The following is a 26820-nucleotide window of genomic DNA, read 5'->3' as shown; positions in this document are numbered from 1 at the left end:
TAAGCGACTGCAAAACCAAGTTGTCAAATCTCCTCAGCTCTTCTTAAGGCAGCGCAGCAGATCTGTACCTCTATATCCTCAGTAGTCTTAGCAATATAGGCAACACAGAAATGTGGACTTCCTATTTCCTGCTGAAAAGGCAAATGTACCGTGCCATTTTTTCCCTTCCAATTCTCCAAACCGTCTGCTAATCCTTGTTTGTGCCAGAGGCTAATTTGCTCATTCACACGGAACTGCATTTTGTAATGAGTCAAATTATTTTTTTTGTTTGTTATTATCTCCTAACCCGTAACCAGTGGAGAATTTCATTTCGGCATCATTATTAGTTTATGCATTATTTGTCTAGGATTGCGTTCAGTAAAAAACGGATTGCAAATTTGGCCAACAAGCAGGGAGATTTCTGCCCCGGGAAAGGATTAATACAAAGAGATTGTATTTTACCTCAGACATTTCCGTCTCTGCATTCTTTATCCCGGCCTGTGCCGATTGCCACCGCGTTATCGGCTGAAAACAGGGGAAAACTCTTCCCTGGTTCCCCTCTCCTTTGCTCGTCTGCGTGACCCCATCATCAACCCTGGCACAACCCCTAGCACCAACCCCGTCCCCTTCACTGTACCTCCAGATCCACCGGCACAGACGTAGAAGCAATTGAAAGAGGAAGCCGGATGGCCTGGGTGCCCATGCGGCCGCTGAGAAGGGGGGTTTCCAGGCTGTTGTGATAATAAAGCCTTGACAGATCATTACCCTGGCTCTCGTACCCCGAGCCCGCTTTTCTATCCGTATGCAGATGAGGCATTTTGACACACGCACACACACACACACACACACACACACACACACACACACACACACACACACACACACACACACACACACACACACACACACACACACACACACACACACACACACACACACACACACACCAAAAGGGCTCAACGTCACTTAAAAAAGACCATATATGTAAAACCCCCGGTGTTTGGGTGAGATCCAAGACTTCGTTATCTGCTGTCCTTGCTGTTTTTGCCGCCTTGCATTTTCTTTCTATTACGGTTTCTCTTCTGCTTACCTTTATTTTGAGTGTTCCTTTTTTTCCTGTGAATATTAAACAAGTATTTGCTTATTTGCAGTTGGCTGTTGGACAAGGCCATGCTCCTTTACTGAAGTCAAACTCTTGTTCGAAGAAGTTGTTTTGCTCCTCCATTCCATTGCATTGCAGTAGCTGTAGGGGCCTAATGATATTTTCCTTATAAACTGGTATTTCATTATTGGTAAAAGATGTTAACATGCTAACATTGAGGCAAACACAAATGGTGTGGTGTTTAATTGCACTTTAATTACCACAAGCTTTCCTCGCTGCGACAAGAAGACCGTTAAATAAGTGTATTTTTCTCCACTAAATAGAAACAGAGAATGCCAATATACTTCCTTGTGACTTCATTAATCTGTTCTGTCTTTTTAAACCGCCAATGGAAGTGGCCTTAAGCATAAAAGCGCCCGGTAATTAATTATTTTTATGTATTTACTCGCCAAGCATAAATAACGTAGCTTTACAATAGTACTTTGTGCTTTTTTATGAGGCTTTATAGCGTTAGGAATTGCTGTTCACTGGGGCCATGCCCCGTAGCATAAACAACCCCTAAACCCTTGAATCCATCCATGGATGATACCGTGATGAGTTGTGCTGTTGGAAAGGTCCAGGAGTCAGAGACATAATCACGACGCAGGGGATGTCGGTCAGGTGTACCGGACTGTATTCATGAAGTTATCAAAGCCGCCAGTCAACCCCCATCGCTTAACCTGACTGACAGCCAAATGCCAAGTCAACAGTATGAACCTCATTGACCGGATCATTCAGAGATCTCCGCATCACTACTGAATAGAATCTCACCTCTCCCCCGCCTTCTCCGGGCAGACACTATGGCTGCAGACACTATGGCTGCACATATGGTCGCTTTCAGCAGCACTATTGGAAGGTCAACATTGTTTTAAACGTATGAAGGGAATACTGTTGTGTTCACAGTCCTTTACACTCTTTGGGCAGGATATTATGGAGACCCACGCTGATGTTTTCCAATGGTCCCCTTTAAGCCCGTAGTTATCAGTAAGTCGAAGGCGAGGACACCTAACGGTAACCATAGCATTGCATATGTGCCGAAAATAACATGTTCCATTGTTGCCTTGATTACACCATCGACCACAGAGAGAAATAAATTATTGACTAAAACCAACAGACATTATTGAGCAAGTTGGTGGTATACCAACTTGCTCAATAATGCTGAGCAAGTTGCATTTATGCTGCCATTTCTTTGCGATACATTATTCATTTAATTAAATCATATGTTAAATTGATCATTTAACAATGTTTACTTTCTTTTATTAATGAATATATATGTCTGTTTCATGTCAAATTACCGTTATATGATCGTTATTATACATCACAACAAAAAATGATGTCATAATTTACAAATTAAATTGGTGAGTTCCGCCGTTTGCATGGAGTTGCATCCGTTAGCTGTAGAGCCTCTTTGATTATTTGGGCAGCGTTGCCAATTAATATGCTGAAACCAGTGTAAAAAGAGAGCATTGAGGTGCAATTATATTGACTGCTATGGTTTATCCAATGCAAACGTTGTAGGCGTAATATAATAAGAGAAATTTCCAGCACACTGATGGCTAGCCTAATGTTTGGAAATTGAAGTCTTACTGGCACAAGAAATGGAAGAGCATGGGGACTATTTTATAATTGGCATATTCTCCTGAGTCAGGATTAACAAAAAACCCACTGTCAATCTTTCTTCTTCAACTTATTTATCGGCTCGCGAATTAGCTATTCCCATCTGCACAACAAGTCACCGAAGGTAAGCCTGACCTTCTCATTGGACATGACACCTGTCAATCTTGGGTATCATTTGAGGAGTCCTGCGGCACTGCTGTTTAACCTTTAAAGCCAGCCCATAAGAATAAGCTGCCGTGCATGGTTTTTGCACAGGCCTCTTTAAGAATGGCTTTCCTCCGCAGCCAGCAACCCAGTAAACAATTCCCTCCCTTACAAGGAAAGAGCCCACAAGGGAGATATGCTTGTTAGTAAGGTGGGAGGTTCATAAGAGTCAATTCTTACAGAAAAAAATGTGTTAAAGAACCCACAACCCCAAGCGCCTTATTTGCACTCCCTGCTACGTCTGAGTTCAAGGTGTTAAAAGGCTGTCTACGATTGCTATCCCCTTGTCTCTGCACCTTTGTGAAGCCTTAAAGCTCAACGTCCTGCGATGTATTGATGATGCTGCTGCAGCAGGTCAGAGAGGGCGGTGATGGATCAACTAACAGGTGAACGTGTGGAATGCCCTCAATGAGGCCCGTAAACCCCTGGGGATATCGATAAAGAGTGGGCCGTTCATTAGAGAAATTGCAGGGCACTCATTGAAAACCTCTAATTAGCATTGAGTACAACAGGGCAGCCCGCTTTATGGCCAGGGAGGAAACTGAGTCAATAAGTAAAAACTGCCTTCAGAAGTTACTAGTATAAGGGTCTTGCAGTAATTGCACATTTTCTTGTCTCTTTCGTTCGTTCATTGGCAGGCACTCGCAGACGCACACTTGACCGTTTGACATTGCCTTGTGTGTCCCCCTCATTCTTCTGCTCATGGCCATAGATATTGGAGTGTAATAGGGGTGAGGGAAAGGAGCACAGAAGGGAGGGGGCAATGAATGGAAAGAAAAAGGATGAAGGGGCGACGGTGAGAGAGAGAAAGAGAGAGGGAGAGGGAGGCCAGAAAGGTGTTAAGACGATAAAGACGGATATGGGTGAAAAGGCCAACGACGGAGAGAGAGACCAGGCAAGGTGATTCAGCAAGAGGAAGAGCATGGTGGAGGAAGACAAAGGGGGAGGCTTGACAGAGAGAGAGGTAGCCCAGACTCTCCTGAGATTTAATGGCAGCACTCTGGCCTTGCCGCAGATCCCTCTGCCTGCGTTGGAACAAGATGCTATCCATCACCGACTCATTATAGCAAAGCACCCTTTCTTCACACAGCAACGTGGTGCAGAAGTAGGGCTTTCTGAACGGCGTATGCACGGTGCACTTTGGTTGCTGCTTTGAATACATTATTTCCGTGGAAATTTGTGGGTGCTGGATTTTGGACTGTGCCCTCAGTAGGAAAACGTGGCCACGGCTCAGGTTTATATCGGGGGATCAAAGCAGAAAACACAGATTTTGCGAATGGATTTCGGTAAGAGTAGCTAATGAGTTGAGGATTGCAGACCTTCTTGAACCTTTTGGAGCACAGGGAAGAGAGGCTACACATCATTTTGGAATAGTTTCGCAGGTTTAGAAAATATTAGACACATAGAATCTAACAGCTCTGGCACTCGCAAACCCTTAGCGATGAATCTGTGTGATGCCAACCAAATTTCCATCAAGCAGGAACTAAATATTCCTATGAGTTTGCAACCAATTTTTCGACGAAAATATATCATTTCCCCCTCCTCAACACTGTCTGCTGGCCAAGTTTCAAAACAATCATCCCTGCCCTGATTAATATCTCGCTTGAGGCAGCGATGCAAGCCCGCCAGTGGGGAGCGGGAGGGAATGGCTTCATGCACTGAGCAGGCAGAAGGGTTCCAAGTGGTACTCAGTACTCACAGTCTATTCTGATAGATGTGACATCGCCGGGGAGACCGTTTGGGCTGCTAATGCAGCAACACGAACACAGGCTCAATGCGCGCACTCTGGTGCAGGGCTGTATGTTGCTTGTGTTTCGGGTCACGCATCAATACTTACATCAGCGAGGAACCGTACGTGTCTGTATCTGCACGCTTTTTTTCATAAATGTGTGCAATGTGTTGGTGGCCCACACAGGCAAATAAACAGACAGCCTGACGCGGGCCGAGAGACAGAGGGAAAAGTCATATTTGTTGTGCCTCGGATGCAGGCCTTGGTTACCAATTCAATCATCAGGTAAACACGGCGCTGTGGTTTATCGCCGAATGTTTCGCCCTCCTTTTTTGAAATCCTTGAAATAGAATAGAAATGGAAAACAGCTAAATCAAAGCAGCCGACTCTTCTGTAACCTTTTGCCATCTTATTCTATCTTCTGGTGACATTTTTTTTTTTTGCCCTTGAGTTGTCCCACATGTGGGATTGTCTGGGATCTTCCATGAATAGATCCCAGCCCAAAAAGACTGAGATGAAAGAAGAAATATATAAATATGTTCTGATTGCATCCGCTATTAGCTGATGAAAATTCACTGTGTTTAAATATGCTATTGATGCACGAGACCCTCCATCACCCTCATCATTTCTCTTATTAAATGCTTCGTTAAACCTGAATACAGTTTTTCATAAACAAGCTTCAACCGATCCACACCGACCTTCCGGCACCACGCAATTAGTGTGACCCCCCTGGCCTTTGCTGTCAGCAGTTAAATAAAGGATTAATGAAGATTAACAAGTTGATTGAGGTTCATAACACAATGACACGCAGGTGTAAATAAATAAATAAAGTTGTAACATGAAAACAAGTCGACCCTTATTAGTTAATATCTTAATTTCGTTGTGTGTCGGCATGTGTTTGTTATGGATGAGCAGGTTTTTACCAGCCATCATCCACACTTGAGTGAACGTGTGTCCTGCCGTTGATAGATTTAGGCATTCCCTAAATGGGAGTGTGAAGTCATGATGTGAGACGGAGTTGAAAATAGAAGGCGGAGGAGAGGAGGAAGTAGGAAGTAAAATTGGGTTTTGTTGACAGGGGAGCGGTATCAGAGAGGCGAGAAGAAAAAGGAGGTTGGTATTGACGGATAGGTCAGAGTTAAAGGAGGCGCGCGTGTGCGTGTCTGTGTGTGGGCGGATGTATACACACCCACGTGTGTGTGTGTGTGTGTGTGTGTGTGTGTGTGTGTGTGTGTGTGTGTGTGTGTGTGTGTGTGTGTGTGTGTGTGTGTGTGTGTGTGTGTGTGTGTGTGTGTGTGTGTGTGTGTGTGTGTGTGTGTGTGTGTGTGTGTGTGTGTGTGTGCGTTGGTCTGGGTGAGGGCGATTGTGTGGCTGTTCTGTCAAGCTTGGCACATTTCTCCCCTGGTTAAAGTCTCCCTCTCAGGCTGCAGTGGGGGTTTGTGGCCCCTCCCCCACGGCTAGCCCCGGAGCACGGATCCATCCGGCCCGGCCCTCCTGTCAACCCCGGCCCGGCTCAGCAGCCCTGGCCCGGGCATCTGTCAGCCCGTTCAGGCCCCTGTCAGCTGCACACTATTGGCTGGTCGGCCGCTGGCACGCCGCAGCGGCGGAGGGGGAAAGGATGGTGTACCTCAACGGGGCATCCATCAACACGGCTCCTGGTAAAATAGTGTGGAAGTGCAGCAGCGGCATCCATCATAAACAGTCTTAGAGCCACTCTGGCCCTGCTTCTCTGTGGCACTGATCAACAGCAACCGGCTCCGCTCTAGAATCCAAAATAAAGAAGTTCAGGCAACAGATGTCCCCGCTTGCAGGCCTCGGGTGTTTACTGAAATGCAGAGAAGCTGTTCGTTTATGAGTCGAGAAAGTTTGCGGTGGATTGACACGACTTTGAAAGGCGCTGGTGGGTGAGACGTGGCTCATTTGAATGTAAAATGAAGGGGCCTTGAGTTGCAAATATGTTAATTGAATAGTGGTCGTATTGGTTTTAACAACATCTTCAAAATGAACCACCAAGACATGGCGAGTTGATATAAGGCTGATTAAATCACGGCTCTGTTTTAATGTCTTTCGAGGCGGCCAAGAATGCCATATCTCAGCTCCCTCTACCAACGCAATCTCTCCCGGCCCCCCCGGTGGCAGGTCATTTGTTGTTGTTATTTGTTAATCTTTATTTGTTAAGCCAAGCGCAACCCCCCCACCCCCCCCAAAAAAAAAAAACAGACTCAGAATCAATGCTGCCCCGACAACCCCCTGACAGCTTGTTCCGCCCGCCAGAAGGCTTGCAGACACGATACAAGATGCTCTGACAGATCACAGGAAGCTCGTGCCAAGGCTCTCAGCAGAGAACCGGAAGCACCTTTTACCTTTTACCCAGCATGCTCGGCTCTTTGCACTGGTTTTGGGGGGCACCAGAGAGAAAGGACAAGAGGCAGAGACCCGATGGAAGCGTGAGAATATGATCCCTTGTTCAGCTCCATGAATAGTGTCCCCGAGTTATCGGCCACAGCTTCCTCCGCTGCTCCTCGTGGGGTCGACAGAGAGGTGACAGAACCAAAAGGAGAGGGGACGCAGAATCAGACGGAGACGTCTATGTGGGCCAACAGGAGAGAAGGGAACGACAGAGAGGCTGAGAGGCAGGGGTGAAAAGGAAATGCTCAGGGGTCACCTACAATCTTTATTTAGCTGCACGCGATGCACTGTTGGAGTGTTTTCTTGAGCTCTATTTTAAAGTTATTTATTTATTTACCCATATGGGGCGGCATATGGCAGAGTGACAGACGTTTGGAATGCACATGGCTTGGCTTGTGTGGAGAGATAACGCAATACATTGGAGGTGAGGCTCTGTGCATGAGTGCCAGTCACACTAATGTTTGCACTTACCTGCACTAAGTGGTTAATTGAGTATGCCTGTCGCTACGCCGCTAAAAACACCTCAAAGTGGTGTTGAATGTGGATTTTAAATTGGCAAAACATGTTTCGCTTAGTGGTTGTTTTCATTGCTGCTTACAAAATGAAGACTGCAAAATGTCAGATTGACACCCACACACAACCATATGATTATGTATCCTGCTGTTTTATTCGACATACTGTGTCTTTATTTCTGCATAGTGCTATGGTGGATTTGCACTGGTTTGTTTAGCTGAAATGTGTTGTTGCTTTCACGTAGGTTTTTATTCATTGAGAGTGTCCATAATGTACTCAGCAATGGAATCCCCATGATCAATGGACTGCGCTTATAGTGCTTTTCCTACCTCTGTCAGCCAAGCAAGCTTACATGGCCGAGGCCGGCCATGGGGTTAAGTGCTCTCAGGTTGAACTCCACACTTAGCAAGGACGAATGATAGATTGAACCAGCAACACCCTCCCCCCCTCCCTCCCCTTATCCCTCCAACATCTTACCGCCAGACAAACTGCTCCACCTTCTCCACCTCTAACGTGATGTTGAGCGCTGAATCCAAGGCCTACTGCTCCAGTGGGCACCCAATTATCACACGGGGAAAGTTGGCACCGCTCGCATTAAGTGCTTCATTGGGTATGCAGGTGCATCCTGCAGCTTTAGCGCAAACACCTTAACGGCTTGATGAATGTGGATCGATGTTTATATGGCAAAAAAAATAATATATACTTTTTCCTAACAATTTAATGGCCGCACCTAATGAGGCTGTCCTGAAACGTCTTGTCTGGCGGATAGACGCCCACACAACCAGTCAACCGTGCATTCCTGTGTCCTGCTGGGATGATAAACAAGGCATCTAAAGCCTGTTGCCCTTTGCACCGGTGCACACCAGTGGAGTATTAGCGTGTGCCCCACGCTTCCCCTCTGTGTTAACCAAGCACCCTGGCATCACCAGACACCTGGCCCAGCCCCCCTACCCTCCTCTCCCCTCCCCTCCCCTCCCCTCCCCTCCCCTCCCCTCCGCTCCGCTCCCGAAAAAGAACTCTGCCCCAGGTGTTCCGCCATCCCTCTGCACAGCCGATCCCGGTCCCGATCCCAGGGGCTCAGGGGAGCCAAGGATTTGCATCGGAGACGCATCCGCCGCCAGCTTGCATTACGGCCCATATTCGTTCTCATTGATCCTGACGTCGTCTCCGTTTACGTTTATTCACATTACGCGGCAGACTTGCGCCTCTCCTTCACCCGCCTCCCCCTCTCTCTCTCTCTCGCTCCTTCTCTCTATCGTTCCCTCCCTCTCTCTGTTCTCTCCTTTTCTCTTCTCTCTCTCTCTCGCCTTTTCTCTGAGCTCTATCTCTCTCTCTTGCTCTCCTTTTCTCTCTCTTTCTCTCTCTCTCGCTCTCTCTCGCTCTCTCTCTCTCTCTCTCTCTCTCTCTCTCTCTCTCTCTCTCTTTCTCTCTCGCTCGCTCTCTTTCTCTCTATCGCTTTCTCTCTCTCTCTCGCCCTCTGGTGTGTAATGACAGCAGGCAGTGAGGAGTAAACAGGAGGATGCGGCTGTCCCATCTCATCTGGAGGAATAGGCTCACTGGTAAAGGAGATGTCCTCATCAGACAGAACGTGTAGAGCAGGGGAGAGGAGGAAGAGGGGGCTAGAGGCATTCTTCATTCCTTTAAAGAATTGGAGATAAATCAATGTTTTGGATGCAAAATAACCTGATCTTAAAAAAATATGTAATAGGAGGCAATATGGATGTTTAGATGTGAATTCAGTCAATTATTTAGGTCACCCTACTTTTTCAAACCGTAAACATCTTGCACACAGCATTGCTTCTACTGCCTGTATGTAGGTACTTGTCGCTAATTACCCATCATGCTCCATGGTTCTCTTTAGTGAGACTGCGTACAACAGAATGAAGAGGGTTTCACTCATCGTTCTGCTCATTCACCTCAACCCCTCATGACACTACGCTTTCCCATCGCATTCTGTTATGCCTCTCACCATATTTTGCCCTGCTGCTACCCCCACAGGTGTTACGTGGATGACAGGGTGTCCAAGGTGGCCTGGCTCAACCGATCCAACATCATCTTCGCAAGCCAGGACAAGTGGTCCTTGGACCCCAGAGTCGACCTGGTCACGAAAGGACAACTGGAATACAGCCTACGCATACAGAAGGTAACACAAATAGCCAAGTGCTATCATGCGCTCTATTGCAATAATTTGTTACATGATGTGATCCACTGCTCCGATACTTAATGTGTACGGTTCCTTTTGTTGCAAATACCGGCTTACACTTTTTTTTTTTATGAAGGGCTATTCATTCTCAAGGGTTTTCGTGAGTGGTGTGAAGTCATTTTATTCCCAGGAGAAAGGAAAGACAACGGCAGTCCGATTAGTATTACAGTGAAATATTCTCATTGAAAATAGTGAACCTTGAGATGGAATGGCTTTCATGACAGTCAGCCAATCGTACGTGACAGTCTGGTACGCATGGAGTCTGTCCTCCGGTACAAGGGGTTCCACTGCTGAGCCGGCCTCTCTCTTCTTCCAGGTGGACGTCTACGATGAAGGCTCCTACACCTGCTCTATACAGACCAAGCAGCAGCCCAAGACTTCGCAGGTCTACCTCATCGTCCAGGGTACGTAGGCCCCGGTAAACCTACACGACTCCGCGGGCTAAGGAACTGTTTGTTGTAAACATCCTTCATGTAGGACATCTGATGTGGTCGCTTGATTTTGTGATCTAGTAAAAACTGAAAGAGAGCATTGATGCTGTTCATTATATTTCTAGTTTTCATTTTCGTTTTGCTGGGAGTTGAACACCCTAGCCACTATTTTCAGTCATGGACCTCAAAATATACTTTTTTCTGGGAGGATGGCAAGAGCACAGCATAGAGTCTCAAGGCGTTGCTTTCCATGTGTCTCTCCTATGAAATTGACAGCCAATGTCCCGTGTTAGCGTTCCGCAAGTGAATTGGCGGAATATTCCCTGTGAAAAGAAAAGCCATTTGTCAGGAGTGGCTGACCAAAGCAATATTTTTTCCCTGCTCGATTTTAAATGAATCATAAGCGCACTCTTTTAAAAAATATACAAACCTACACCTTCACTTTTCAATTTCAGTGATGTGTAAGAAGTCATTCCCGGGGAAGAGGGATGACGGAATCACTTTAAGTGAGGGGAGGGCAGGGGAACGAGGGACGTGGTGCTATTGTTGAATCTTTGGCTATTGGGGATATTTGGCTTTACAATACAATATATTGTGTTTCATTACGAACTGAGGATAGCAGGCTTATGCGGATCATGTTGTAAAGCAAATCAGGTTTTTTTTGTAAAACCTATTTCGTTACAGCGACAAGAAAATTACAATAGCAAATGCTTTAATAAGATACACTTTACGAAATACCACTCAAAAATGGCTATCAAATGTGTATCCATGAAAAAGAAAACCGAAATCCTTATAAAGCTCAAACAAATAGAGAAAGACATAATTTAGCAGCTCTCGTACTGTCACCAGAAGCCGCAGCTGCAGTGATTTATCACGTCCTCGCTGTTACTCACACCAACCAGCCAGTTTTGAATTGCTCTCAACTTCCCTCATGAATGCGTTGTCTTTGAGGCATACGAACAAATTGAGCCTTGAAAGAGACTATGAGCCGGGCATCAAAGTCCCAAAAATTGGGAATTTATTACCCATAGAAACGGCAAGTCACTGTAACCTTGTTTTCGGAGCCCTCGCTAGTTGACAGAAACTGCTCTTAACCTGTCAAAAACAGACTGCCTGACGGAAGGCTGCGTCTGAAGCTCAGCAATGGAAAGTGTGTGTGTGTGTGTGTGTGTGTGTGTGTGTGTGTGTGTGTGTGTGTGTGTGTGTGTGTGTGTGTGTGCATTCCCTTCTATCTTCTTTCTTTCATACTTATACTCTATCCGCGATGGCGGGAATCCCATATTGCAATCCGATGCAATCCCTGGCAGCGGCCGGTCTGAGCCGACGGGAGGGGCTGGTGTTGTGGTTGCAGGAGCGCAGTGCGGTCCCGCTACCCGGGCCGTAACCCACACCACTTGTCATGTAGAACCCTTCTCAGGATAAACACTGTGGTTGTCTTGAGGAGCGGAGGCCTCTGGTGTCCTTCCATCAAGGATCACCCCCGCAGGATGATCTCCTCTTCATTTAACCATAAACTATAGATATCTCCTCCATTAATAGCGTTTTAAAAGGTCAATATGCGAATTGATGCTCTCATTCCTGGTTCCACAGGGGCAAATTACCTCTCCTTCCCAGAATCCATTGTGTCCGATTATATGCCACTTGATCATCGGAATGTCCTGCTACACTTCCACCGTTTCATCGCAGGGCCTCGTTAATCATGGCTAATGTGACAGTTATAGCCAAACATTGATTCTCCTTCTTGCTTTCTTTCTTTGTTTCTCCCCCTCTTTTGTTCGTTACCTGATATTTTGCCCTCTGCTGCAGCTCTCTGAGCCCCATTCAGTTTCTGCTGCCATTGTTGTTCTCTCCCTGCTGTCGCTACTTCCACTTTTTTGTGCGTAATCTTCCTCTTGAGGTCGGGTGATTGTGCTGCAGTGCTTAAGGCAGCCAGGGCGCCCGGAAGAGAGGCTTTAGTCATATTTCTTTCACTCTAAGCAATTTGCATATCACGTTGTTTGTTGTAGGCGAAGATACTAGTGGCAGTGGAGCGCTTAGCGTTAGAATGACCCTGAAAACATTCTGCTAATAGATTCGGCTCAGAATGGATTAACAGATGGGTATCTATTAATCTGTTCATTATATCGGTATATCAATCTTTTTTGGTTAATGCAGCCCTTATGCCGCGAGGTCCATTGCCCCTTCATTGCAAAGCGCCGGTTGCTCGGCGGTAAACGATATCACCCACAGCAAAATAATAATAATACCTCCACAGTAGCATAAAGACTACCCCACCCCAACCTTAAAAGCACACACAAACACACACACACACACAGACACACACACACAAACACCATGAACACCTTCTTACACACACGCATTTAGGTATACGCACTCCCAATCTCGCATGCCCCCATACAGAAACGCACACAAATACACACGTACACATACAAGAAAAACCCAATCAAGTCGGGGGGATAATAACTCACCCAGCCTTCATCTTTTAATGGGTATGAGAACGTTGCAAGCATCAAACATGGCCGCCGGTTACAGACATGATAGCAGGTTCACATAACCAAAGCTGACAATTTACTGCTCGCAGGGACAGCGACGTAATTGGAAAACAAATGATCAGACAAAGTAAATTTGCAGTGGATGATAAAGTGTTAGACTTGCGGGGCTCCAGTGAGCAGCACCAGGCATCGGGGTCACTGCACATGGCAAAAATTCTAATAATGACTAATTTTCCAGAACATTCCTCTTCGATAATTTTTTATATGAGCTATTTCCATTTTTACGATGGGCAAGTTGCTTCCACTGGTCAACTGACCGGCTGATGTCACTTACGGTTTGAATATGAACTATTGACCGGTAAATACAGTGCTCCTTGGTGTGCCGGAGTGTGTGTTATGTCCGTGAGCGCGTGCATGCGTTGTTACGTGCCTGCGTGCGTGTGTGTGTGTCTGTGTGTGTGTCTGTGTGTCTGTCTGTGTGTCTGTGTGTGTGTGTGTGTGTGTGTCTGTGTGAGTGTGTGTGTGTGTGTGTGTGTGTGTGTGTGTGTGTGTGTGTGTGTGTGTGTGTGTGTGTGTGTGTGTGTGTGTGTGAGAGTGCAAGTCTGTGTCTAGTAAATTTTGTGTGATTGGTGGAGCAGCACATTTTGTACATGTTTACATTTAACTACAGTCCTGTGTGGGCTCATTATCTACATTGTTATTATCTATATTGGTTTCACTGACATTGATGATATTGACTAAAACAGTACAGATAAACTTCTTATACGGCATATCAATACTTTATCACATGGTGCAGTCACTAATTACCCCACATGATTGTTTTCAGATAAATAAATACTGGCTACCGCAGTTGGAAATGTATCAAATATAGTATCATCTAAAACATGGAATTAGCATATGAATGGTAATAAATAAACATATTTGTATTTGTCTTTTGCTATCTTTCCTTGAATAACTTATTGATTAGGCTTAGGCTTACAGTTTTTTTATTCGTCGCGAGAATAAAAAGTTTAAATATTTTCAACTTGTGAGAATAACTTTTTAAAACGATTGCGTTCCAGTTTCATCATTCATTGAATCGGATCGGATCATCACAACCGAAGCTCCCAACATACTAAATGGAAACTAACAGAGCATGGAGTTATGCAATATATCTTCAAAATCAATGGTAAAACCAAATCATCTCTTTTATTGCAGGTAAATCATTTCATAACTAACCACTGCAAGCTCTTCTATGCAACAAAGCACTGAAAACCATTGAGCTCATAGCCAATAGTTTCCAATTGATTTTCTCTGCTAATCATTGATCTAATGGCTAAAGCTTCAATGAGCAGGAAGGTCATCCCATGTACACAAGCATCATCACACAAATAAATTGACTTATTTGACCTTAATTTGACCTATGCATTGCGTTTCTTGCTGATCACATGCAAGGGCTGTAGAAATGACACGCGTGCCAGCGACTCTCATTCTCTGCACCCAAACCTTATGCTCCCCTGCACAATAATGATTCATTTTTTATGTATAGTTCATTCATATTTACTCCTTCGTAGGCAGTGCTTGATCACCTATTCTAAATAAGAATTGATCTGTTATCTCAGTGTTTGCCTATAAGTCAGCCTTTTGTTTGACCTTTATGAAAGTTTTGTTCTTCGATAAGTCAATACATTCCATTTTGTGCATAAAGACATACGATTGCAAGAATTTGCCCAACCTAATATTCAAGACATGGCTCGTATATCTTTTTGGTCTTCTTCTACCATCGAGGGTGGTTAGAAAAAATATATTTGTACCCCTTTATTGACTCCATCCAATGTGCAAAGCCCTTTCACCAAAAATTGCTTCGCAAGCAAACACGCTCGAACGAATCTATCCAGCAAAGAGCAACAACACTTTCAGAAGAAATTCAGAAGAAAAAATATTCTTAATTGTTTAACAAAACAACCACATTGAATATTATTTTTAAGTGGACTTTGCTTTTGCAAAGGGCAAAAGTGCTGCGAGCTTCAGAACGTGTTGTTTGGGAGCAATATTTGCTGCCAGCCGTTGCTTTCCTTCGAGTGGAGAGTATAGAGGAAGGACACGACGTGTGGGTCGGCCTGCGCTGCGCTCTCAGGCAAACACAATTACGGCCTCCTGAGAGGGCAGAATGTCATGGAAAGTCATTATGAACTCTCACTGTAGGGAGGAAGCTCGCAGAGAGACCCGTTCATTCTCCCAGCCGTGTACAGCTCTTTCGAATAGATTTTTTTATTTTTTTTTCCCTGTTTTATTCAAGCTCCAGCAAGTACTGCGAGTCCCCCCGCCCCATCCCGCCACTTTTATGTGCCATGCTGTGGGTCTAAACTGAACCTTGAGGTTTAGTCCGGCTGCTATAGCAAATTAACACTTCAAACCAGTGGGCATTTTTACCTATCTTGAGCTGAAGGCGAGAGCAACCCAATACCTCCTTTTCTCTTCCTTCCTGTCATTCAGTGCATTCGCTGCATTGTTTAAGAGAGAGATAGTCCAGTGCTACTTAGACATGCTAGTCTATCAGGCGGGAGCAGGTTTGTGTGTATGTGTGTGTGTGTGTGTGTGTGTGTGTGTGTGTGTGTGTGTGTGTGTGTGTGTGTGTGTGTGTGTGTGTGTGTGTGTGTGTGAGTGCAAATTATTGTGTGTGTGTGTGTGTGTTTGTGCGTGCGTGCGTTTGAGAATTTGCCCTTATTTTGTAATATCCGCTACTCGCCTGTGTTTGAGTGTGTATGTGTGCTTTGTTAATTGTGTGTGTCTGTGCTGCCATTGTGTGTGTGTGTGTGTGTGTGTGTGTGTGTGTGTGTGTGTGTGTGTGTGTGTGTGTGTGTGTGTGTGTGTGTGTGTGTGTCTGCCGGCTACTGTGCGTTGGTGTGTGTGTTTGTGTGTGGGTGGTCATCGGCGGTGAAGTGGGTTTGTATAACAGTGTTTGCGGATGAAAGTGTGAGTCCAGCGTCCATGTGTGTGTGTATGTGTGTACATAGCAGGGTGTGCCTTGCCTGGCCGGTGCTGGCGCTGGAGAATAGCCGCTACTTTACAGTCTGAGCAAAGAGAAGGGCTGACCTTTCAACAATCATCCAGGGACAATCGGAACCTTTCAGCGAGGCTTCTGAAGCCATCCATCTGCTCCCACCTCCCTCGTGCCTCACCTCACCCCCAACACCTACGTTCACTTATTTTCTGCTGCTGCACTTTTGTTAGAGAAACCACATACACACACACTTGCACAAGATAGGTCTACAAACATGGAAGAGCAGCAGCAGCGAAATATTCATTTGGACACAATGATGTGTTATGATGAGACATGCGGATGCGCTCGCTGACAGCTATAGGGCCGAGACAGACAGCCCAGAACAGCGTATGATTAGCGTTGTCTGGAGTTAGATCCCCGCTCAGGCCAGACGGCTTGGAGCTCTGTCATCATTGAAAAGTCTGGGAGGTTGAGAACACAATGTTGACTGTAATTGTTATGTTGTTGTAACTTTAAATTGGAATAAGGTGACGTCTGTAAATAGCATGTCTAATGATCCTGCCATTCAGTATGATAGCAGTGGGAGGGCGTGTGATTCTGGTATCACTCAAACCTGTAATAAGGTACGGAAGTCACACACTCTCCGGCATGCTCGGTCACAGGGGACCAATTCGCTTGAAAAGCGCTCTCACACACTCAGACCCCCACCACCCACCCACCCACACAAACACACACACACACACACACACACACACACACACACACACACACACACACACAAACACACAAAACACACACACACGGACAAACACACACAAACACACACACACACACACACACACACACACACACACACACACACACACACACACACACACACACACACACACAGACTGTACATGCACTCCACTGGAATCCCTGGAATTCATCCATTCTTATTGTATCCGTGAGCTGGCGATCTAACCTCACCTGTCCCAGATATTCCTAACAAGCATCCCATGTAGTGGCCAACCTCGACACCCACACACTGAGAGCCCCTCTGAAACGCCAGTCACAGACCCTAATGAACGGCTAACAAGCTGCCCTGCAGAGGTCAGTGCAGGTCGAGCCTCCGACGCCAAGTGAGGTCCGCTGTCAGCTCGCCACACTTGTGCAGGGAGAGCCGGCGGTAGTGGGTGCAGAGTCTCACTGAGCCAGCCATCCCTACCAGAAGCCTTGGCTGCAGTGTTGAATAACCGCGTTAAAAAACGCCACATGGTCCAAAGGAGGTCTGTGCTGTGTTCCAATATCCATACTATCCATAATTACTAGCCTTAGTTTGAGTACGTAGGGCGTTCCAAGTCAGATCGGGTGAAAATAAGTGTACTGAAAGGACCCGGATGACGTACTCAAAACGGTCAAATCGCGAAGTGTGGATCGATGTACACTTTTCGTACTCAACGGCAGCCATCTTAGCTACGTAGCGGAAGGGGGTGGAGTCAGGCTGTGCCGAAGTCAGCGCATTTTCCACAGATCCTTAGATACTTAGATAATGCGTGAGCGTTGGTGAGAGAAACGTGGTTTCAAAAATAAATAAATATTTGAGATACCGTCAGACTGCATAAACAAATGGATGTTATGTGAGAATAAACCTTTTTCACCCTGGTTGCACCACATTTCTGTGAGCGACAATGCCGAGAGCCAATGCCGACAGCCGACAGCCAATGAGAATAAGGGTCTTGTGTTCTTTCAAGACATGGCATGGCTCAACTCGCTCGTTGTATTGGACGCTCCGGACGAGTCGAGTGGTGATGTGGTACCAAGGAAACAGAAAAGGCTGAGACTAATGGAAGTATGGCATAGAGCTCCACACAGGCGGAGATGATACAGACCATGAGTTGTTCAGACACTGGCCTCCACACCTGCAATGTTCAGACAGAGCGAATTATGGCTCCCACACACGATATTCTCCCCCTAGTAAGAGAGGAATTTCTTTAAAGGACCTGCTAAACGAACTGGAGAACACCGGGCATAACTCAGTTTTTTACCTATGCCCGACATCCCTGTGGAAATGAACAAAAGCGGCAATGCTTTTATCCTGTTCCCAGGTAGCTGGTGCCTCGCGATCGCTAAAGGCTGATTCTCAGTAGGTGAGACATCCTTTGAAAACAAATCCATGAAAACAATTCACAGAGTTATGCTTTGGTCAGCACAACTCATTTAATTATTTTTCCGATTGTATTTCTCCTTGAAAAAAATATTTGTATGAGTAGCCATGCAGAGAAGGTAAACAAAACAATATATATTGGTTTCTCACACTCCAATCTGCCTCAATATCGCTCAACACTGATTCACTGACGGAGAGTATGATTGGCGATTGGATTGCGTATTTTTCAAAACACTGTCCGTTTAAAATGATTGTGGACAATTATTTAAGTCAACGCAAAAGGCGTGCTTCCCTTCGCTGATCACAAGGCATATCGAGTGAGCAAGAGAGCGCGGTTAGTATGTTTATCTCCACGATATTAACAAAACAGATTTTAAACTCAGCGGCTATATCCTTTAACAAAAGCCGATCCTATGCACAGTCCACCAATACAAACGACACGTACACAACAACACAACAACACAACACCACAACAACACAACACCACAACACCACAACACCCACCAGTCGTGCCATCGGCTGCTGTGTTTTCTTCTTCTCTTTCCCCCTGCCGGGCCGCTATCCAGGGTGGGAGAAGAAGTTGAATAGAACAGAGAAAGAGAAAAAACCGCACACCCACCCACCACATCTCTCCCCTGTTTGCCTTTGAAGCCACATAATGAAGCTGATGCCTTGAGGTTTTAATGGAAGCCACAATTTCCCATTCCCTTCTTCCGCCTGGTCCTGCTGTACTGACGCCTGCTCAGCCCGCTGCCCCACGCCGGAGCAGCGGGCAGGGCAGCGGTCTCCTTTAATCTTCCTGATGCCGGCCGGGGAAGGGCGTTCTCATGCATTTAAATGGGCCAATCGCGCCGACACGTGTGACAGAGCGGGTATCGACGGGGACCCCGCAGGTGAGGCCGGGGCTGCGATATTTCACCAGCTAACCAGGACAGCGTGCTAAAGCATGGCTCCCTCTCTGTCCTTCTGTCTCATAGCTCTGCTCAGGCCATCCGTCAGGCGGAGCTGGTCAATACCGGCGCCAGGGAGAGTCTTTTCTCACCCCCTCCCACCCGACATACAGACACACGCACACACACACCCCCCCCCCCACACACACACACACACACACAAACGCACACACACAAACAGACAAAGTACCCCGCTCTGCCTATTATCTGTGTAGAAAGACACCTGTCAGTGTTGTCTTGCTAATTAATTCCTCTTCCTCTGCGGGTGATTTGTATCTGTCAGGTAGAGGGCAGCCCGTCGGAACAATTTTCGGAGCCGTTATGAATGGTTCTGACGGGACGATTGAGAGGCAAGGTTAAACAGGACCTCAATCGCCTCACGTATTGGGGGAGACTAAAGGATGCTGGGGGATGTGTGGGTGTTTGTTTATGTGTGCGTTGGGGGGGAGAGGTGGAGTTGTTATGCATATGCTTGCTGGATCTGTGTGGGTGGGCGAATGTCCATTCAGAGCATATTGAACATTATATTGTGTGTGTGTGTGTGTGTGTGTGTGTGTGTGTGTGTGTGTGTGTGTGTGTGTGTGTGTGTGTGTGTGTGTGTGTGTGTGTGTGTGTGTGTGTGTGTGTGTGTGTGTGTGGGTGTGTCCACTGCTTATCTCTGTGGGCGGAATCGTAGCAGGATTTTAAGGCAATCAGAGCTTGGAGTAGCCTGGTTCTACCAGACTCTCATACTTCACTTCATTTCATTTCATTTGTACAGAGAGTCTGGACCTAATCAATTGACAAACGTTAACTCACTTGAAGGCGGGTGTCTGTTGAAGTTTAAAATGATTGGATCTGCCCAGTGCCACTCTGGATCTGCCATAACCAATCGCTAACGTTTGGTTGTGACGCATGTCATGCGCCGGGAATCACGCGCAGGTTGTACACAAACCAAACACCTTGTGCGTCTGCACGAAAATGTCCGTCAACGACAGCTGCAGGTTTTGTTCGTCGAATTTAATTTATCAGGGAAAAATTGCACATTGTAAATCAACTACCGACCTACAACAACAACTCAAACTGGCGTACGACTTTATCGTCATTGTTCTCAGACACGCCCTCTGTTCGCTGATTGGCGGCCGCTGTGGCGGCACCAGAAAACCAAATTACATACAGCAGGTCCAGACCTAGTACTGAAGGGAAATTCAAATTGAGCGGAAGTACTTAGGCGGGCGGAGCCAGGCTAAGCTTGGAGTGCGAGAGCCTCACAAACCGCCCGCATTAATACCTACATAGCAACCGGAGAATCAAAGCTATTATCCCTAACGACCGGCCCCTATGATATTCTTATAATGATGGTTTATAGGTTGAAAGAGATCGCTGTGTGACCCCTTGAGGGAATACTCCCTCATAATGCTAGCCTTTCCCAGTCCGGAAGAGCTACAATGCACATTAGGTCAGCTAGCAATTAATAATAATCATAATGGTAATGATAATAGTCATCAACACCAAGGGTAGACAGTGCACCCTTTGTACATTACCGTTACAACCACCACCATTTCTGCTTCGTTGCAGTATAGTATTTAGTAATTTAGTGTTATTATATAAGGTTACAGAAACTATACAAAAATTGCATGGTGAATACAGATAACTTCTCAACGGGATTGAGTTTCAACATGTTACGTATTTTAAGCACATAAGCTGCCCCCACATAGCCACTAGGAAGCAGGACGAACACACAAGCTGCATTACCCTCACATAGCCACTAGGAAGCAGGATCGAACACATAAGCTGCAATAACTACTCCAGCCACAGATGGCAGCACCTTTGGACAGGTGAGGAGGGCGGAGCCAAAACGTCACACAGGCCACGCCCACTTCACATAGGCCACGCCTACTTGATACTAAGCAGAGCGGGGTTCAGATTGAGGTCAGAGAATCCTACGCGGCCCGCAGAGAGCCTCGGGCCTAAGCCCCGGGGCTTGAAGTAGCTCTACGATATTTCTCTCCACTCGTGTTAGATACAATTCCCTCCCTTTTGCTTCATAGTTACCAAACCGAAATACTTTAACAAATAAAGTGAGTTAAAAGCAGTAGCACCAGCGCTAGCACTAATGTTCAAGACACTGAGCAAACAGACCAGGGGCAGGGAGTACAACAGGAGGACAGTGAGAAACAGTGAGGACAGTCAGTCTTTATGCATATTAAAGTTAGAGAGTTCATCACCAATGGGGCTACAAAAGTGTGTGTTATTTCCGTGCATGTGAAGTTATATCTGTGTGTTGCGGGCACGCACGTGCGTGCGCGTCCCCGTGTGGGCCGCTGGTGGGTGAAAATGCCAGGGCCGTTTTTTAATTCCAGTCCGTCACTGGTTAAAAGCGACCCGGATTGGACTACTTTCTTCAAAAACATGACAAACACAAAACAGGGATCAGTTTATGGCTGCATTCTAATTGTTTTCATTGCGATGCCAATTTAACAACAAAACATAATATTGAATGATCGCTCAGTGCTACTGCACCACACACACACACACACACACACACACACACACACACACACACACACACGCACACGCACACGCACACAAACACAAACACACAGTTGACAGGGGCTGCCTAGATGCTGTCTCACTTCATGAAGAGAGCTCATTATAATCTAGGTAAACAACTCCCGGCAATATATTGACCCATGTCTCACTTCTATGTATTGTTCGTATCATTAACACAATTATGTTTTATATCTGTCTTGCGGTTGGGTCTCCCGTTAGATAGTTTCTTCTCGGTCCTAAACAGACCTACTCTATTTCTCTCTGCCCTTTACTGCATCGTCACTTTTAAATGCAAGAAGCTATTGAGGCCAGAGAGCTTGAAGAGAATGAGTACTAATTCTCCGACATGACCATCTGATGCATTGTATATGTTAATGATCTTTGGTACTCTAAAGTGCAAATGATCTTTGTCAGGGTTTTTATTTTTAAGTCCCTTTTCGTGAAACTTCATCCTAACATCTGCTGGCTAATTTACAAAGATTGCTCTTTTGTGGGGGGTTTTCTGCACATTTGCTGTGTTTTCCAGTCTGTATTTTACTATAAGCAGCTTTTTCTTCCTGAGTGTGCTGGCCCTGCAGATGTATGCAATGTTGTTTAGTTACTGCCATATGGTCTCCTTGGCTGAGACAGGCTTTACCCACCAAGTCATCATTTTGTCACGCCAGCACTCAACTTTGCATGTAGCAATGCACGTTGTTTCTTTAAGCATTTACAACAGCTCTAAATTATAGACTGCTGATGACTTAGAAAAGGAGGGAAAGGTGATGAAATAATCAAGTCATCTAATCATTTAATCAGTAAAATAATGAGGTAATCAGTAAGATAATCTGTTCCAAATGATGTGACCTGAGTCTCTTGGATTTTAACGGCATCAGTATTCATCCTTTCAGTTCATTTGTTAATCTTCAGACAGAAGTCACACAATAGTTTATAGATTAAGTTACAACATCTGTGATCACGTCCTTCCACCTCTCTCACATGCAATACTTCTCATGCGCGTTGCCATCCAAAAATGACTTCACCGAGTGTAATTCTGTATCGTGCAAGGTATTCTTTTAGGGGTGATTCACTCCACAGGGCCAGTTATTAACCAGAATTGCACATAATCTGTTTCGCAAATTTGGCTTCCAAAAAGCTACGATCAAATGAGCGGGGGGATATGCACAAGCCCTACCCTTCGGTTGCACAGCTTGTGTGGATTAACAGAAAATATTTTGGGTTTAACCAAGGGGGGACGCTTGAGAATGAATGCTAGTGCAGCGTCTGCACTGGTCACTTTGGTAAATAACATACGGGCTCGTTATCTCTGTTGTGAGCCGGGAAACACTCTCTGCATCAGCCACTTCCTCATTAAACTGAGGCTCAAGGCAATGCACTGAGACAGCCACACAGTGATGTAGAGAGAGAGAGAGAGAGAGAGAGAGAGAGAGAGAGAGAGAGAGAGAGAGAGAGAGAGAGAGAGAGAGAGAGAGAGAGAGAGAGAGAGAGAGAGAGAGAGAGAGAGAGAGAGAGAGAGAGAGAGAGAGAGAGAGAGAGAGAGAGGGAGAGGGAGATGTGAGTTGAGAGGACTGGCAGATAGAGAGGAACTTGGAGAAACACAAGGGGGAGAATGCTAATATGAGTCAGAATGATTTGCAGGCATTGATCGAGCACCAGGGGTCGTGGGGAGGGTGCACTAGTTGGCGCACACACACACATTTACATAGCCGTTTGAGGCAGGGAGACATAGAAGTTGTTATCAAAGAGAGAAGAGGCTTCACAGAGTTGGGCGGAGAATATAGAAAGAGAGGGGGGAGACAGAGAGCGGGGGAGGGAGGGGGGAGAGTGAGAGGGCAAGAGGGAGGGAGGGAGGAGGAGTGAGAGAGGATGGAGTGGGGAAGAGAGAGAGAGAGAGACGAGAGACGAGAGAGAGAGAGAGACCTATCCTTCAATCACTGGCTAGCACTTGTGTTAGCGTTAGCGCTAGCAGCAGCAGCTGTGGGCCCGGTCGGAAGGAAGAGCACAGTGGGGTGTTTTCCTGCTGAGTATATCGGCCGCTCCTCTTCTCCTGCCAGCTGTTCCATGGCTCTTGGCACAGCCAGTAGCCAACGAGCTACACTAGAAGTCTCCAGATGTGGGGCCCCTGCACGGATAACACCAACACGAACACCATCCCCCTTCTGTAGCAGCAGCTCTGCCTCACCTCCCTCACTTTTTAGATTTATGGTTTAAAATAATAAAGGGAAAATTCAGAGACAGGTCTGAGGTTCTCTCTCTCTCTCTCTCTCTCTCTCTCTCTCTCGCTGTTAAGTGAGAAGAGAGCTCTCTCTGAGGTCGTCATGGACATGGGGCCCATAACACCTTCCTGTGATGACCCGGGAGAGGCCGGTCAGCTGGCGGACCGTGTTGCAGCCTCGTTGGCTGGTGACCGGCAGGTGTTCCCCATGACCAATCAATGAGCAACTGCTTCTTCCTAATACTAGTGTCCAAATCTCTACCTGGCTTTGAGACTGCGAAAAGGAGAGAAAGAACCAGCCTGATATCGATCGCTGCCTTCCCCATTTCCCTCCTTACCTTTGTGGCTTAGCCAACAGCAATGCGTCAGGGTCTGGGCGGGCTCAACCTCGGGAGAAACATGTTCAAATTGTTGTGTGAACCGACAATTTTAACACATTTTGAGATTGATTGAAACACGTAAACAATTTGTACACCTTCAACAAAGACTGCAGGCAACCCGGGTCTTATGAGCTAAGCGATCACACAAACGAGCACACACACACACACACACACACACACACACACACACACACACAGACCCCCAATCACGCACGCACGCACACACACACAAACACACACACACTTTTTGTTATTGTGGAGCAAGATTCAGCTTTTGTTATAACATTCTGCAGACCCAAGTTCATAAATGCTTTGTGTACGCACTACAACACAAGCGGGCTAAGTGAGCTTATGTTTCAGTCCAAATTGACTCGACCCTGAGTCAACTTGACGCAAATAAGTGTGGGTAAAGTGCATCACAACAGTGAATTACAGGGAAGGAATAACGAAAAAAGACCAAGCCACAAAGTCAACCATAAGGTTACATCAGCACTTTTGCTGCAGTAAAAAATAATAAAAAAAATACAAAACTACAATGTTGTCAGTTAATCTAAAGAGAGAATTAATTAATTAATGAATAAACCAAACTTTGTGTGTATTGGCCCCGTGCCTGGGCTTGTGCTATGCGTGTGTGTGTGTGTGTGTGTGTGTGTGTGTGTGTGTGTGTGTGTGTGTGTGTGTGTGTGTGTGTGTGTGTGTGTGTGTGTGTGTGTGTGTGTGTGTGTGTGTGTGTGTGTGTGTGTGTGTGTGTGTGTGCTTGTCCTCGTGAGTCACACCAGGGTATCGATCTCGGTGCCCTTTGGTCATTAGTGTTGGAACGGGGACAGTCCATCAGCCGCTCTCTAGATTCAAATAAAGGACCCTTCGACCACAGCCCAGGTTAAAAGTTAATGGCTGCTCACCAAAAAGTCCAGGGGTCTCTACACTGGGGAGGGGGGTCTTAATCATTAAAGCTCTGTCTTACGCACACGCAGATGGCTTTCCGGGCCCATTCACAAACACACGCACACGCGCACGCACGCACGCACGCACGCACGCACGCACGCACGCACGCACACTCACACACTCACACACACACACTAGTACACAAGCACATACACATGTACAAACACACACGCACAAAAACACAGCACACACACACACACATGCATACACTCAAGTAAACATGCACACATACGCACACACACGCAAACACAAAAAGACACATACACACACACAAACTGAAACGCAAACGTATAAAACACAGTTACCCACATTCACCCCATTATAGAGTGCACTTTGCGAATGCTAGCAAATGGAGGCCAATCAGGAAGTATTGATTTTTTCGACCACTAATTGCAGGCTTTCTTCCCAGAGAGTTGGTTTCGGGGCCTTGACGGATCAAAGGCATAATGTGGATTGGCTATCCTAATGCCATGATAAGTCATGTTTTAATTTGTTTGGCCCTTTGAATGCCTGATTGACCAGGGGGACAGGTTCCATTTTCAGTTGGACATATTCACATGTAATATAAAGTGGCAGTGGGTTTTGTCTGCCTCATGTTTTGCAAAGTTTATTCAGTTCATGGAGATGCATTCATAGACTTCCTGTGGTATGGAGGCAGAACATTAATAATAGATGAAAGATTTGGATGTTTTTAGAGAAAATAACACTTAGACATGCACCCTGCACATCTGGCAGACCACCAGCTGCTAGTGTCACGTCAGTTTATACATAGCTGGAGGCCTTTTTAATTACATTTCATTCCTAACTGAAGTTAAATTGGAAAAGCTTTGTTTTGAGTGCAACACATGTATACAATATCATGGACGTCCTTTGGTTTCACTTTTGCTTACTCCAAATACATATTGTGGCGTACATCATATCTATTAATGAACCTTAGGAATAACAATCAAGACAACTCTGCTTGAGTGCTTTGGGCCTCCTGGATGGAAAGTAATCACAATAATTAATGCAAAGCAGCATAACTTAATACATTTAGCTGATATTGATAGTAGAGGACATATTGCTCTGTGCACCAGAGTGTATGTGTGTTTAAAATAATGCAAGGCACAATTCAGAGAAAGGTTTGAGGTTGTATAATAATAATAATGCGGTTGTTGTTATTCAACTGTTCTTGACCGGGGAATATTTAGTCCAAAGGGCTTAAGTTAAACATGTGTGTGTGTGTTGTGTGTGTGTGTGTGTGTGTGTGTGTGTGTGTGTGTGTGTGTGTGTGTGTGTGTGTGTGTGTGTGTGTGTGTGTGTGTGTGTGTGTGTGTGTGTGTGTGTGTGTGTGTGTGTGTGTGTGTGTGTGTGTGTGTGTGTGTGTGTGTGAGTGTGTACTTTCCCTTACCCCGGCCAGGAGCAAGTGAAATAATGACGAACGCAACCGAGCAACGGGAAATCAAGTCGGGCGGAAGTCCTCGATGGAGTCCACGGCCCCGAGCCTCGTGTCTCAGCCGCTCATCGTTACCTTGGAGTGGGCTTGTCTAGCCATCTTTGTTTGGGTTTCTCCTCTGTGTGTGTCTGTGCTTCTCATTATCTACCTCAGTATGGTATCATAAGCCTGTAAATCATCCAGCGGAGTGAATACAAAATCGGTTCTGCCTTTTGCTCGCTGGCAAGCCTCCTTAGCGCCTCCAAGACTGTGAGAGCGCGAGGAGCACAAAGCTATTGCTCCTGTGGAGGCAGAGCGCTCACCTCCGCTACGGCCCCCATAAGAATTATAGCTCCTGTGGAATATCTAAACAGACCCATTTCTCACAGAGGCCAAGGTCTGCAGTTTATTTGGACGGCAAATCGGAGTCCTCCACCCCGCTTTACCTTTTTTCGATGCCAAAGGACAACAATGCGTCGAAATGTTACCTCCTGTGACCCCACGTGGCTGCCACCGCAGAGCTCGTTAGCCCCCACC

At 46.1% G+C, this 26820-nt stretch overlaps 1 protein-coding gene across 2 annotated transcripts in view; it reads left to right on the top strand.

Moving 5' to 3' along the window:
• Window positions 1-26820, top strand: part of lsamp (limbic system associated membrane protein) — a 394190-nt gene that overhangs the window by 326051 nt on the left and 41319 nt on the right. For both annotated transcript variants that reach the window (XM_060074330.1, XM_060074329.1), the window contains 2 exons: window positions 9591-9735; window positions 10112-10199. In XM_060074330.1, coding sequence (XP_059930313.1) covers window positions 9591-9735; window positions 10112-10199 — 233 coding nt within the window. The remainder of the gene's footprint in view (window positions 1-9590; window positions 9736-10111; window positions 10200-26820) is intronic.

This window comes from Gadus macrocephalus, chromosome 16, assembly GCF_031168955.1.
Source record: "Gadus macrocephalus chromosome 16, ASM3116895v1".
Taxonomy (NCBI): domain Eukaryota; kingdom Metazoa; phylum Chordata; class Actinopteri; order Gadiformes; family Gadidae; genus Gadus; species Gadus macrocephalus.
This window is presented reverse-complemented; position numbering and strand designations above follow the sequence as displayed.